This window comes from Xenopus laevis, chromosome 7L (assembly GCF_017654675.1).
Source record: "Xenopus laevis strain J_2021 chromosome 7L, Xenopus_laevis_v10.1, whole genome shotgun sequence".
NCBI lineage: Eukaryota > Metazoa > Chordata > Amphibia > Anura > Pipidae > Xenopus > Xenopus laevis.
The window spans coordinates 137,723,978-137,737,407 of record NC_054383.1 but is presented as its reverse complement, the minus strand read 5'-3'; the positions used below and the strand labels follow the sequence as shown (position 1 = coordinate 137,737,407).

Sequence of the window (13,430 nt, the reverse complement as noted above, 5' to 3'; positions counted from 1 at the left end):
CTGCTGTGCAGCAATGGCGGGAATTGAAAAAAGGCTATTTAGCACAGGTTAAATAGTGGATAGCATACCTGCTGTTTCTGTTCTCCTTTTCCTCTCTGTATACATTTACGGAATGCTGACACTGTTTGCAATTATTCAGAAGAGCTTTCCCTTTACTGGGAACAGGTAAACCTAGGATGCATATGACTTCTTTCTCTATTATGGATGCCATGCTCCTTTATTTTATTTTTTTTTCTGTATAATGTGAAATAATATGCTGACCTGAGGTTTATAATGTCATTGCATAGATGTTGTAAAGATGAAAATGAAAACTCTGTTACATAAAGAGTTAAAAAAAAAAAAATAGTGGATAGCAGATAACATCATTATGTTCTACAGAGCTTATCTGCTGTGTAACCTGAACTTTTTCGCCTTTGAATGGCTGCCCCCATTGCTACACATCATCTCATTTATATAAACAATAGTAGTGTTTCTGAAGCAAACACAGCAGTTTTACCAATACAGGGGAACCCTGCAAAATATTTGTATTACTTTAAAACACTTTTTTGATGTTACTGTTCCTTTATTTAGGGAAGTTGTGTTGGTCTGTTCCCTTGTTAAGAGAAGGCCTATGCTCCCTTGCTTCACTCTTCACAATGCAGTAAATATTTAACTGTTAATGTAGTTGAATTGTATGTAAAATACAGGCTATCTATTGGAAACCAGGTCATTTGGGCTTCTTTATTCATGAAGCTGGGTAGCTTTGTCCCTTTTACTGATACTCCCCTGGGTAGAGCAGACCATTCTGCAGCTTGGCCTCTATTTTAGATTGATTTTAGCAGCTATCCACTATTTTTTTTTTAACTCTTTATGTAACAGAGTTTTCATTTTCATCTTTACAACATCTATACAATGACATTATACCCTTTTTTATGTCTCCATGTTTATCCAGTTTGCCTCCAGTCTGAAATGCACCTAGGCTGCCATTGCTCCATTGATCTTACCTTATTTATCTTGTTCCATGTCCAGGATATTGACGTTAAGAAAGTGAACGGTGTTCCTCAGTATGCATTCCTGCAGTACTCTGATATTGGAAGCGTCTGCAAAGCAATTAAGAAGATGGACGGAGAATATCTGGGGAATAACCGGCTAAAGGTATTGGATTCCACGTCTCACGGTGCATGTGTGCCCAATACGCAGGTATTTGTACTTGCAGCATAGAGTGATATGTAACAGAAGGTTACAGTTGCATGTGAGATACAGTGGAACTACTGTTTACAATTTTGTGGGTTTTATTGTCTCCGTCAAGATTATTGGGGTCTTGTGAAATCTGTGTAATACTAGACTTGGTTTACAGCCACCGTTCTCTCATTTCTTGTGCAGCTGGGGTTTGGAAAAAGCATGCCCACAAACTGCGTATGGATTGATGGCCTTTCATCCAACATCACGGAACAATATTTAACTCGTCATTTTTGCCGTTACGGACCAGTGGTGAAGGTAGGCTGGAGGTTTGCAATGCGCTCTATGATTATTACATCTTTCTAAATGCTTTCCTATTCTTTTCTTACATAATTGGTCAAACTCAGAAGGCTTTATTTTGGGAAGCGATTTTGCACACCATAATAATCCTGGCCTGTAGTCCAACTGCGTTTTTGTAATAACCAGTTTGCGGTACACACACAAATATAAAGTATCATCTTTACCAAAAGCCACAACACTTGGTAAATCTAGTAGTGTATATATATATATATATATATATATATATATATATATATATATATATATATATATATATATATATATATATATATATACCTTTTTAAGATGAAGTAACATATTTTATATAATCTGGGTTATCATTACTTTGCATGGCCAATAGAATTCAAATGTCGGAGTACTGCCACAGCTGACTTACCAGTAACAATAAAATTATATATAGAAAATTTAATTTTCTTCCATGAGAAGAGCCTGGATAGAAAGCTTTAATATATGGAAACTATGGCCAATTAAAAATGGTTGCCATGTTGCTTGGAAACCTTTATGGAAAATGACTGCGTGGGATAAAGAAGGCAATTGATTCACGGTCACCATTGAAACCAGAGTTGATTGCTGATCTTTTTTTTTTTAACCCACCAGGGGATGAGGCTCTTATGCACGCTTTTTTTTTTTCTTTTTGACAGGTGGTGTTTGATCGCTTTAAAGGCATGGCCCTGGTTCTCTACAATGAGATTGAATATGCCCAAGCAGCTGTAAAAGAGACCAAGGGAAGGAAGATTGGTGGGAGTGACGTTAAGGTGTGCAGAGACCACCTTAATAATTGATCAAATCTATCACAATCTTAAAATATTATCCTTTTTTTAAAAAAATAGTCACTAAATAATGATAGCTGTTGGGCAAGCTGAATATTAATAATGATGAGGGAAGGATATGAAACCATGACAACTTTGTCTATGCTGTTATTAATACAGGGAGTATGGATTGAGCCCAATACAGGTATACATAGTGTTTGCCTTGTGTCTCTAAGCTTCTTGGTGTTTCCATAAACAACGGTTGTTACTGGTAAGCAGTTAAACCACTGCACCACGGAAACCCAGAAATTGGATCCCAGACCAATCCCACAATCTCTCCATTATAGAGAAAATAGATATCCCATGTAGTTGGGTATACACACATAATATCATACAGTCGGGATTCTTTACAAAAGCTGACACACATTTCCGTCACCCTGTTTTTTTTAACTTTATATTCCCAACCATAGAGCCTTTGCCACATGCTCTGTCATTTCCCTGCAGCTCTCTCCTCCTTCCTGAACTATTCTGCTTGGCATAAATGAGTTAAGCTTCGCATTTTATTTATTGTGAAACCATAAAGAATGCAGGTATGGTCATGTTTGGCCTAAGCCTTAATATTAATTGATAATTATCTGCAACAGTTGGAAGTCCATCCTTGTCCCATACTCTATGTTCCGCCCCGCTTTATTATAGTATTTTTATAAGAACATTCTATGCAGGCAGGCTCTTTGTTAGTTCTTTAAAATGGCAAGAATATTCCACTGAAAATTTTTCACCATTAATGTTTTTTGTGATATGCCATCACCTAACAGTGCACTGTCCCAGTATAGTATATTTGCCTTTAACTCCTTGACTGGTAATAAAGCTGCCTTTGACTTGGGTTGTGGAATTCATTAGCTCTTCAGGGGTCTGTGTTAATTCTTCACTTTCATAATCTTCTCTCCCAACTTTGTTTGGTTTAAAGGTTGACTTTGCAAACCAGGAGAGTCAGCTGGCTTTTTATGGGTCTATGGAATCATCAGGACAAGATATAAGAGACATCTATGATATAATCTCAGAAAGAAGGTATGCTGTAGTGGCTGACACATAGCATTTGATGTTTTTGATGAATTCATACTGCTCTTTTTTTATGTATAATACTTCTGTGATATGGTCTCAGCTGAATAAACTGTGTGAGAGCTCCCATTAGAAGCTTACTGCAAACTAGCATCTCCAAAGCCTTAGTGTTCTCGTTCCTGGTGTCTATTTTTTGATCCATAGTGGTAGTTCTGATCCTGCACATCAAGGTGGATACTAGTAAAACCAATAAACTTTTTGCACTCTTATGGAGATGGAACATGCGGCTACTTTGGGCACCCTAAAAGCCCTGTGTTTTTAGTAGTCCAATAACAACACAGCATCAAGGCAAACCAACCATCCCTCTGTAGACTTTGTCACTGGACAAGGGCTAATAATTTGTATAATCGCATAGTAATCTGTATATATTCTTCTTGGCTGGCTACATTTATTTTTGAACCTATCTAGAAAAAGGTTTTTAAAGTAAGTCTCTATCCATCTGTATTTATAGGACTGATGAATCAAGAAGAGGATCTTCTGAATTCACATCAGCAGAACGTACCTACTATGAAACTGTCAGGACACCAGGCACCTACCAAGAGGAATCTAGGCGAGAATATCCTACAAGAAGCAGAGAGCTCTTCACAGAGTGGGAGTCTTATCAAGGAGATTACTATGAGCAACGTTGCTTTGATGAGCCAAGAGAATATAGAGAATACCGGGACCCATACGAGCAAGATATTCGAGAATATAGTTACAGACAGAGAGAGAGGGAGAGAGAAAGAGAAAAGTTTGAAACAGACCGAGAGAGAGATCACGAGAGGAGACAAACTGAGCGCAGCCAAAGTCCAACCCACACTAGGCGGCCTCAGAGCCCCACGGGATCACCATCGCAGTCAGAGAGAATTACAAGTGATCCTGAGCGCAGAATTTACAGCCGCTCCTCTGATCGAAGTGGCAGCTGTAGCTCTCTTTCCCCTTCAAGATTTGATAAACTAGACAAAGCTCGGGCAGAACGCTATGCTAAAAATGAAAAAACTGAAAAAGACCGCAGTTTTGATTCGGAAAGAGGAGACAAACGGCCACCCAGAAAAGAAAAGACTGAGAAAACTGAGAAAGACAAACCAGATAGAACAAAACGAAAGTCTAAAAACCATTCTCCTAGCTCTCACTCTTCTGAGACTGATCAAGAGAATGAGAAGGAAGTAAGCCTTGAGAAACCGAAGAGTAACGCTAAACAGCCATCCAAAGAAAAGAACGACAAGGATGCCACATCCAAAAACCGCCTGGATCTTATGCCATGTGTTGTACTCACCAGAGTAAATGAAAAAGAAGGGAAAGTCTTTGATTCTCCAGGTCTTGAGAAAGCAGTTAAAGGCAAGCCTGAAAATGAGTCTGTCAAGTCTCCACCAGTGGATCAAAAGGCCCAGATTCCACGACTGGACCAGCTTAAAATTGACCAAGTGAAATCTGAAATAAGGAATAAAGTTACAAAAGAGAAGGTGCTTGCAAGCCATGTTGAACTAGTGGAGAAAGACAGTAAACCGAAAGTAAAAAAGCACTTGAAGGTAGAGCAGCCTGCAGATAGTGCCAGCTCTGCCGATCTTGAAAAGTTAGAAGCTCGGAAGAGGAGGTTTGCTGATGCCAATTTAAAATGCGATCGACCAAAATTTGACACAAGGCGAAGCAATCAAGAGGAGGATGATGCTCGGGCTTGTTCAAAAAAGTTAGATGCTGTTTCTTCAAGAGATGTTTCTATTCTGAAAGATGGTGAGGCAGAAAGGAAAAGTTCAAGAAAAGAACTGTCAAAACGGGATATACGCAAAATAAAAACAGAGAGACCATTTACTGTTAACAGCCCCAAAGATGGCCAGGAGCATTTGTCTCTTGGACCTGGCATGCGACCCACCCTCGATGTACAGTCCCGTTTAGGGGAACCGGTGGATGAACAGTATGAATCATCTGAGACCTCTGGTAAAAAGACAGGTGTTGCAAAGCAACGGCATATACAGTTATCTGAAGATGTTGACAAGGAGCTGTCAAAAGAAGATAATAGAAGGATGTACTTTCCTCCACCAAGAGAAATGCTGGGAATGGAGAGGTCAGAAGCAGATGAGAAGCTTGCTATTGATATCGATTACACGCAGAGTTACAGGAAGCAAATGGAGCAGAACCGTAAAAAGCAGCAGATGGAGATGGAAATACTAAAGTCTGAAAAATTTGGCAGTCCAAACAAAGAGACTGATGACTATGAAAGTCGGAGCCTTGTGCATGAGGTAGGCAAGCCACCTCAAGATGTCACTGATGACTCTCCTCCGAGTAAAAAAAAAAAGACTGATCTGGTGGAATTTGAAATCAACACCAAGAGGGAGAGAAACTACAGAAGTTCCCGTCAGATAAGCAATGAGTCAGAAAGAACTTCTTGTTCCCCAAGTGTACGATCATTTCCTCTTCACGAAGATGAAGAAGCCAGTTCCCCACGGGTGATAATGAAAGAAATTAAAGAGTCTCCAAAAGTAAATGAAAAGACTACAGTTTTTCATCCAGCCATCAAAGAAGAGCCATTTAAACTGATTTCTAGTGAATCAATCAAGAAGGAACAAATAACTGACCCAAATAAAGGAAAAATGCCTGTCATGAGTCCGGAAGAAGAGTACAAATGGGATTGCCAAATCAAGCAAGAGTGCAACAAGGTCGATGTTGGCTTTCCCAGCAATCTAGTTAAGAGACAGAGCATCAGAAAGCACTCTAGAGACCTAGAACCTGGGGAGGTTCAGTCCGACTCTGACGATGAGAGTGATCACAAAGCCAGCTCTCCAAAACACTCCTCGATATTGGATAATTCAAGGTTTTCTTTTTTACTGAGAGGCAGCGAAGCAAAACTGCGAGATCGGGAAGAAAAGATCTCCAGCTCTTTGGAAAAGAATAAATTTTACTCTTTTGCACTGGACAAGACTATCACTCCTGATACGAAAGCTTTGCTTGAAAGGGCCAAATCACTTTCCTCATCCAGAGAAGAGAACTGGTCTTTTTTAGACTGGGACCAAAGGTTTGCCAATTTTCGCAACACCAAAGACAAAGTGAAGGTTGATTCTGCTCCAAGACCAATACCATCATGGTACATGAAAAAGAAGAAAATCCGGACAGATTCTGATGGCAAATCTGATGATAAAAAAGAACACAAAGAAGAAGAACAAGAGAAACAGGAGTTGTTTGCCTCACGGTTCTTACACAGTTCGATATTTGAGCAGGACTCAAAACGACTGCAGCATCTGGAAAAGAAAGAGGACACTGACATCAGCCTTGTTCGACCATACTGGAGGCAGTTCTCTTGCGATGGGATAAACAGTACTCCTGATCTTGTCCAAGAGCCAGTTGTACTTTTTCACAGTCGTTTTATCGAGCTGACGAGAATGCAGCAAAAAGAAAAAGAAAGGGAAGAAAGTCCCAAAGAGATTGAAAAACAAGAGGAAAAAGAGGCCCAACCAAAATCTCCAGACCCAGTTCCTGAAAGCAAAGATCAGGAGCTTAAATCTCCTTTGACATCTGTGCCAACACCTGTTCCAGTGTCTCAGTCAGAACCACTATCACCTGCTGCAGATAAAGCTCTACCAGATGCTTCTTTGGCAAAGGAGGAAAAACCAGCAGAACCAGTTGAACCAGCACCAGAGGAACCCAAGCCTGCTCAGGTTTTTGCTTCAGTTTCTGCAGACCAGCCAGTTCCATCAGAAGCTGTACAGGTTGTTGAAGAAGTAAGTGTACTGGTTATTCCACCTGGCCCAGAAGATGTTGTACCTGATGAAATCTCTTACCTGGATACAAAACCACATACTCCAGGTACTTCTTTCTCTGAAACACCCAGCAATTCATTAATAGAGATGGAAAGTCCTATAAAGCCTGTAAAAAGTGTAGAGGGTAACACTGACCTACAAGAAGATAAACCTTCTCCAGTTGCAAGTACTGCTATAGAATGTGAAACACTTGATGTGGTTCCAGATGCTCAACCTCTTGGCTCTGAAAATGACACAGAAGCTGAAAATTATACACCAGTAAAAGATAAAAAGACATATAAAAACAGAAGAGCTAACACTGCCGATAAACCAGCAACAAGAAAGAGTGTGAGAATTGACCGAGAGAAACGCAACAGATCTACATCTCCACGAGGTGAGACCCCAAAACACCTGGAGGTAAAAAGTGAGCCAGAAAGAGGGGCAAGGAATGCAGCAAAGTCACCAAGTTCTATAGTAGAAACTGAAACCTCTGAACCAAGTTTGCCCTTGGCTCGAACAAGGCGTAGAAATGTTAGATCTATTTATGCTACAACAGGTGATAATGATACTCAACCAGCAGTTAAGGAACCTGAAACACCAAGGTCTACTAGAAAGAGACTAGAGAAAGATCCTATGGAGACTCCTGCAGTTGTTCCAAACAAAAGAGGGCGCCCTCCAAAAGTCAGACGTAAAACTGGTGAAGAGGTTTCGCCTGTTAAGGCAGAAGCGTCAAAGCAAGAGCCTGAGGATATTGAAAGTAAAGAGTCAACTGAATCGATGAAGCCTACGGAGGGATGGCGGTCCCCTCGGACACAAAAATTAGCACATTCACCTGTGTCTAGTGGCCAGAAAAAGGGGAAGAATGAGCCTAAGCTTTTGCAGGATGCTTTAGGAGAATCGAACGAAGATGACTTATCGGAGCCTGTTGACGATAGTAGCAAGTCAAGATTGGGAAAAGGGGAAGCATTTGTGGAAGAGAAGCCTGAACAGAAGGAAGACGTGACTGATGTTTGTCCTGCTGAAAATACCATTGTGGATATAACAGAGCGGAAGAATCGCTTGGACAAAAATTCCAAGCCAAAAGTGGGAAGATCAAAGAATTCAAAGCCTGTTGTGCGTTTAAAAGGTATTGAAATCCGTCTTAATGTGGATGAGGTGAAAGGTGCCATGAGGCCAGTTGAAGATACAGAGCCGACTGTTGTCTCACCCGTTAAAACCAAAAGTCCGGAAAAAGAGGATGCTGTAGCACCAACCTTTTCAAACCAGCCAGAGAACACTTTTCCTCAAACGCCCGACAAAGACATTCCTACAACACCCAAGCTGTCCCCTGAAGCAACACTGTTAGCTCTACAGATGGAGCTTGAACAAGCCGTTGAAAATATTGAGAAGATCACTGAAACCACCGATGTTCCTGCTTATAAAGATGCCCAGGGAAATGAGGTACCAGAGACTCGCTCTGAAGAAGATGGGGATAAACCTGCACACCAAGCTAATGAAACTGAACTTGCAGCTGCTATTGGCTCCATAATATACGATATATCTACAGATGCAGAAAGCTTTCCAGCAGCCCCACCGTATCCACCTGAAGGGGAAACTACAGTCCCGAATGATCCAGCTGCTGTTGCAAGTACGACCCAGCCAGAAGAGATGGAACCTGAGACCGACCAGGCAGTGAATGTCATCTTGGGAACAAATTCTGCTCCGGGATCAGAGAGCACAGTATCTGCTTCTTCAACTTTGAATCCGTTAACTTCAGAATCCACAGATGCCAAGGAAGCTGATGTAAACTTCAGCGAGTCTTCAAATTCTGCACAGGAGGCAGAACCTTTGCGTGAAGTGGAAACCCTTCCTAAACACACTCCTCGGAAAAAGATGCCTCGCCATCGCAATCGAAGGGGTCCGGCCTGTAAGAAGACAGAAATTTCGGATGCCGCTTCCTTTGAACAGAATAGTCACAGCCAGTCTCCTGTAAAAGATGAAAAGGTTAAATCGGACGAAGGGCAAAGTGAAAAGTCTAGTGAACTGACTACTTCTTTAATCCCTGAGAAGCAGTCCCTGGAGCCAAGAGTGAATTCCTCGTCTCAAGACAATGATCCAGAGTTTAAAGAGGAATGTAGTTCTGTTCTTAAGAATGCCAGTCAATCGCCCCAGCCCCTTCTAATTGACGATGTTAGTCAAACCAGTTTCAAATTGCGTTCAAGCACTGAAAACCCACCTGTGAGCCCACCTGTCACTAGTCCTCCAGTGCAGCCAGGAACTCCTGGAAAGCCTCCTGCCTCTGTGCTAACCTCAACCCTTTCTCATTCGGGCACAAGTATAATGCCTGAGTGGATGTCCGGACACGAAGATAGCAACACCATCTCAACACCACCACCTGCTCTACCCCCAAACACAAAAGCCTCCGATGTGGATACAAGTTCCAGCACACTGAGGAAAATCCTTATGGAACCCAAATACACTTCATCAAGCACTACCACTACCATTGTCACAAGTGCTATCTCTGAGCCTGTCTCGACTTCACTTGCAGAAGAGCGCACACACCGGCCTTTGGAGGCAATTAAACCAGTGTCTGAAGAAAAATCTGCTGTACCTCTAATTAATGCTGTGGTTCCACCAGCAGCAGAAGCTCCGGTTTTCCAGGAAAAGGTTACCATTGTTGCACCAAAAGCAACCTCTGTCATAAGCAGGATGCCTCTCACTTTTGATCCTGAAGAAATGCCCAGAATCACCAAGCATTCTCCTCAGATTCCATCTGCTCCATCATGTATACCTTCTCCAAAAATTAAGCAGCGCCAAAATATAAATGATAGTCGACCATGCATGAAGCCAACTATGTCCATTATAGAAGACAGGCCTTCTGAGACTGGTCCCAGTCCTGGCTTGAGGGTGCAGACCTCCCAAGGGGTTGTCCTGCTGTCATATTCTGGCCAGAAAACTGAAGGACCACAAAGGATTAGTGCAAAAATAAGCCAGATCCCTCCTGCAAGTGCTGTTGACATAGAAATTCAGCAGTCTGTGTCAAAGACCCAAATTAAGCAAGAACCCATGACACCGTCTCAGATACTTCCTAAAGGACCTCCGACTCCTGGAGGCTTTTCTGCACATTCACTAGTTGCAGGCAACCAACCTTTTAATGCATCTCCTGTAATATCATCCATCAAGCAGGAGCGTTCTTCAATGGAGTCAAGTCATGTTCCGAATGCGTTGTCTCAAGCAGGAGGGGTGAAAGTGCTGACCCAAACCAATCCCCCTGTACTCATGCACAGTCAGATGGTGACGTCAAGCAAGAAGATCACAGACACCAAAGCAGAATCCAAGGTTCTTCAGCCAACAAATCTAAGTCCTGGTCTTAGTCCTCACCATTCTTCATTTTCTGGAAAGCTGAAATCAGAACCAAACCACGTGAGCTCGGGAGCAAACACGCCCAGTGCAGAGAGGGCCCTCCCACATCTTAGTGTTGTTAAGCAAGAGCCACATTCACCCTCTGTAGCAAGTCATTCTCCATCTACATTCAGCAGATCATGTCACCCCAGTGTTACAGCTTCTTCAGCCTTAACTAACAACAATGCCTCTGTTATGCTGGCGGCAGGAATGTCTGTCCCCCCATACATGTCTAGCATGCACCCAGAGCAGACTGTCATCATGCCACCTCATAGCGTAACCCAGCCAGTGTCTCTTGGCCACCTGTCCCAAGGGGACGTTAGAATAAACACCCCGCCACTGCCAGGAATGCAGTACGCAATGCGCTCTGAAGCACTTCACTCACCGAGAGCAGCGATGCAGCCCCAGAGATCCACCACCCCTCAGCCAGCCAGTAACAGAGAAATGGTTCTTCCTAACATGTCTTCCCAGCACCCTCAGGACGAGGATGTTCATTATCATCACCCTATTCCTCGAGGCCCTGCCCACGTTCAGCCTGACATGCTGGTCATGCCGCCTGAATATCGTATGTCCGCATCAGGAATGCGGCTGGATCCGTACGTGCCCCAAGATGTGGTATTACCGCGGGATGTCCGCATGATTATGCACTCTCACATGGCGGCTGTTGGTGAACACCACCAGGAGTCTAGGCAGTCAAGGACCCCAGAAGGACTGGTTCAAACTCCTCCTACCAGCAAAACCCCACAGCCTGTAAAAGACCTGGCAAAGCAGTCGGATTTAAAACGCTCCCATTCACCACACACTGATGCCAGGATCCTCGGTGTACCTCCCAGTGGACTGAACATGTCTCCCTCTGTAGTCGTACCCCATGGAGTGCCCCTCATCCACCCCTCCGGGGGTTCTTTCCGTGATTATCGCCCTGTGTACTCAGATATACGGAACTATCATCCAACGCCGCTGTCCCACGCTCAGTATTCCAGTGCCTCGTCCATTGGATTGCATACTCGGAGTCTGACCCCATCACAGGTAAGGACACTAGTTGATTGAAGTTAAAGGAGTGGTTCACCTTTACAATAACTTTTACTTCTGACTTTTTGCAGGTTTCAAAAGGGGGTCACTGACCCCATCTAAAAACAAATGTTCTGTAAGGCTAACAATTATTATTGCTACTGTTTATTACTCCTCTTTCTATTCAGGCCTCTCCTTTTCATATTTCAGTCTCTTATTCAAATTCAAAGTGCATGGGATACTAGGGAAATTTGGACTCTAACAACCAGACTGCAAAACATTGCAAACTGGAGAGCTGCTGAATATAAAGCCAAATAACTCAATAACCACAAATAATAAAAAATGAAAACAAATTGTCTCAAAATATCCCCCTCTGCATCATATTAACGGTTAACTTAAAGGTGAACAGCCCCTTTGAACAGCTGAAAGAGAACGAATGTGTTAGCAAGAGGTCTGGTGTGAGTTTGGTGTCTGGACCCAATTTGTTTGTGTTCTACATGAGAGAGAATATTAAGTAGTATTAAGAGTAAGGTACCCCTTATTGTAAAATATAAGGATATTGTAAGTCACTAAAGAGTTTTATGACATTTTATACAGGAACTCCAAGGTGACTTTTAATATCCTTATATTTTACAATGTTACATTATTTGCTATAATAAACAAGCTTCAGTCATGTGACAGAATTACATAACCATTTATAAGGATATAATTTACAGGATGTTTGTGGCTTTTGATATTCTACTGTAGGCCTGTAGTTAGCACACAGATTAATAAACAAAGTTTATTTTAATGATATTTATTATAGCTCCCCCACACACACACACACACACAGTTGCATTTGACCTTATTGGGAAGGCTCTGGGCAGAAATGGATTCACATTGGAGCTGCGGAGGTTTATAGCTGGTGTAATGCAAGTGGATGTTGGTCTGTGCTCACACACCCTGGCCTTCTGAGGTGGGAGTGCCCCACCTTAACTCTCTATGTGTCCCTGAGAATTTTCCCTTTAAGTATTGCAAATGGGTCCAGTCCAAAGTGGAATAATAAACATTATGTACTATGCCTTGCTAACAGATTTTCAACAAGCCTGGCTGCTCCTAGTTACTCTTGTATTTATAGTCCTGTAAAAAGAGATTTATAGAGCCTTGACTTATTTTCAAAAATTTATACTAAGTCCTGTGTAATTTGTAGTGCCCACGTCCAAAGGAATTAGCTTGTACTGGGGTTTGTAGTTCTTAAGTACATTCCAAGGACATATTCCCCTGTATAGCCTAAACAGAGAGATCCCCCTATGGCAGCGTAGGTATTCCCTGTACTAAGCACAATTCAGCAGGAACAGTCCCCTAAGTTTGCTCATAGTCTGTACAGAGAGATCCCATAAAACTATGGCAGCATAGGTATTCCCTGTACTAAGCACAATTCAGCAGGAACAGTCCCCTAAGTTTGCTCATAGTCTGTACAGAGAGATCCCATAAAACTATGGCAGCATAGGTATTCCCTGTACTAAGCACAATTCAGCAGGAACAGTCCCCTAAGTTTGCTCATAGTCTGTACAGAGAGATCCCATAAAACTATGGCAGCATAGGTATCCCCTGTACTAAGCACAATTCAGCAGGAACAGTCCCTAAGTTTGTTCATAGTCTGTACAGAGAGATCCCATAAAACTATGGCAGCATAGGTATTCCCTGTACTAAGCACAATTCAGCAGGAACAGTCCCTAAGTTTGTTCATAGTCTGTACAGAGAGATCCCATAAAACTATGGCAGCATAGGTATTCCCCTGTACTAAGCACAATTCAGCAGGAACAGTCCCCTAAGTTTGCTCATAGTCTGTACAGAGAGATCCCATAAAACTATGGCAGCATAGGTATTCCCTGTACTAAGCACAATTCAGCAGGAACAGTCCCCTAAGTTTGCTCATAGTCTGTACAGAGAGATCCCATAAAAC

The 13,430-nt window shown here is 42.3% G+C and overlaps 1 protein-coding gene across 6 annotated transcripts in view; it reads left to right on the top strand.

Moving 5' to 3' along the window:
* Positions 1-13,430, top strand: part of LOC108696848 (msx2-interacting protein) — a 51,502-nt gene that overhangs the window by 33,182 nt on the left and 4,890 nt on the right. For 3 of the 6 annotated variants that reach the window (XM_018226531.2, XM_018226528.2, XM_018226527.2), the window contains 5 exons: positions 1,009-1,179; positions 1,363-1,476; positions 2,160-2,273; positions 3,235-3,335; positions 3,838-11,503. In XM_018226531.2, coding sequence (XP_018082020.1) covers positions 1,009-1,179; positions 1,363-1,476; positions 2,160-2,273; positions 3,235-3,335; positions 3,838-11,503 — 8,166 coding nt within the window. The remainder of the gene's footprint in view (positions 1-1,008; positions 1,180-1,362; positions 1,477-2,159; positions 2,274-3,234; positions 3,336-3,837; positions 11,504-13,430) is intronic. The other 3 variants (XM_018226529.2, XM_018226530.2, XM_041569878.1) reach the window with 3 other exon arrangements.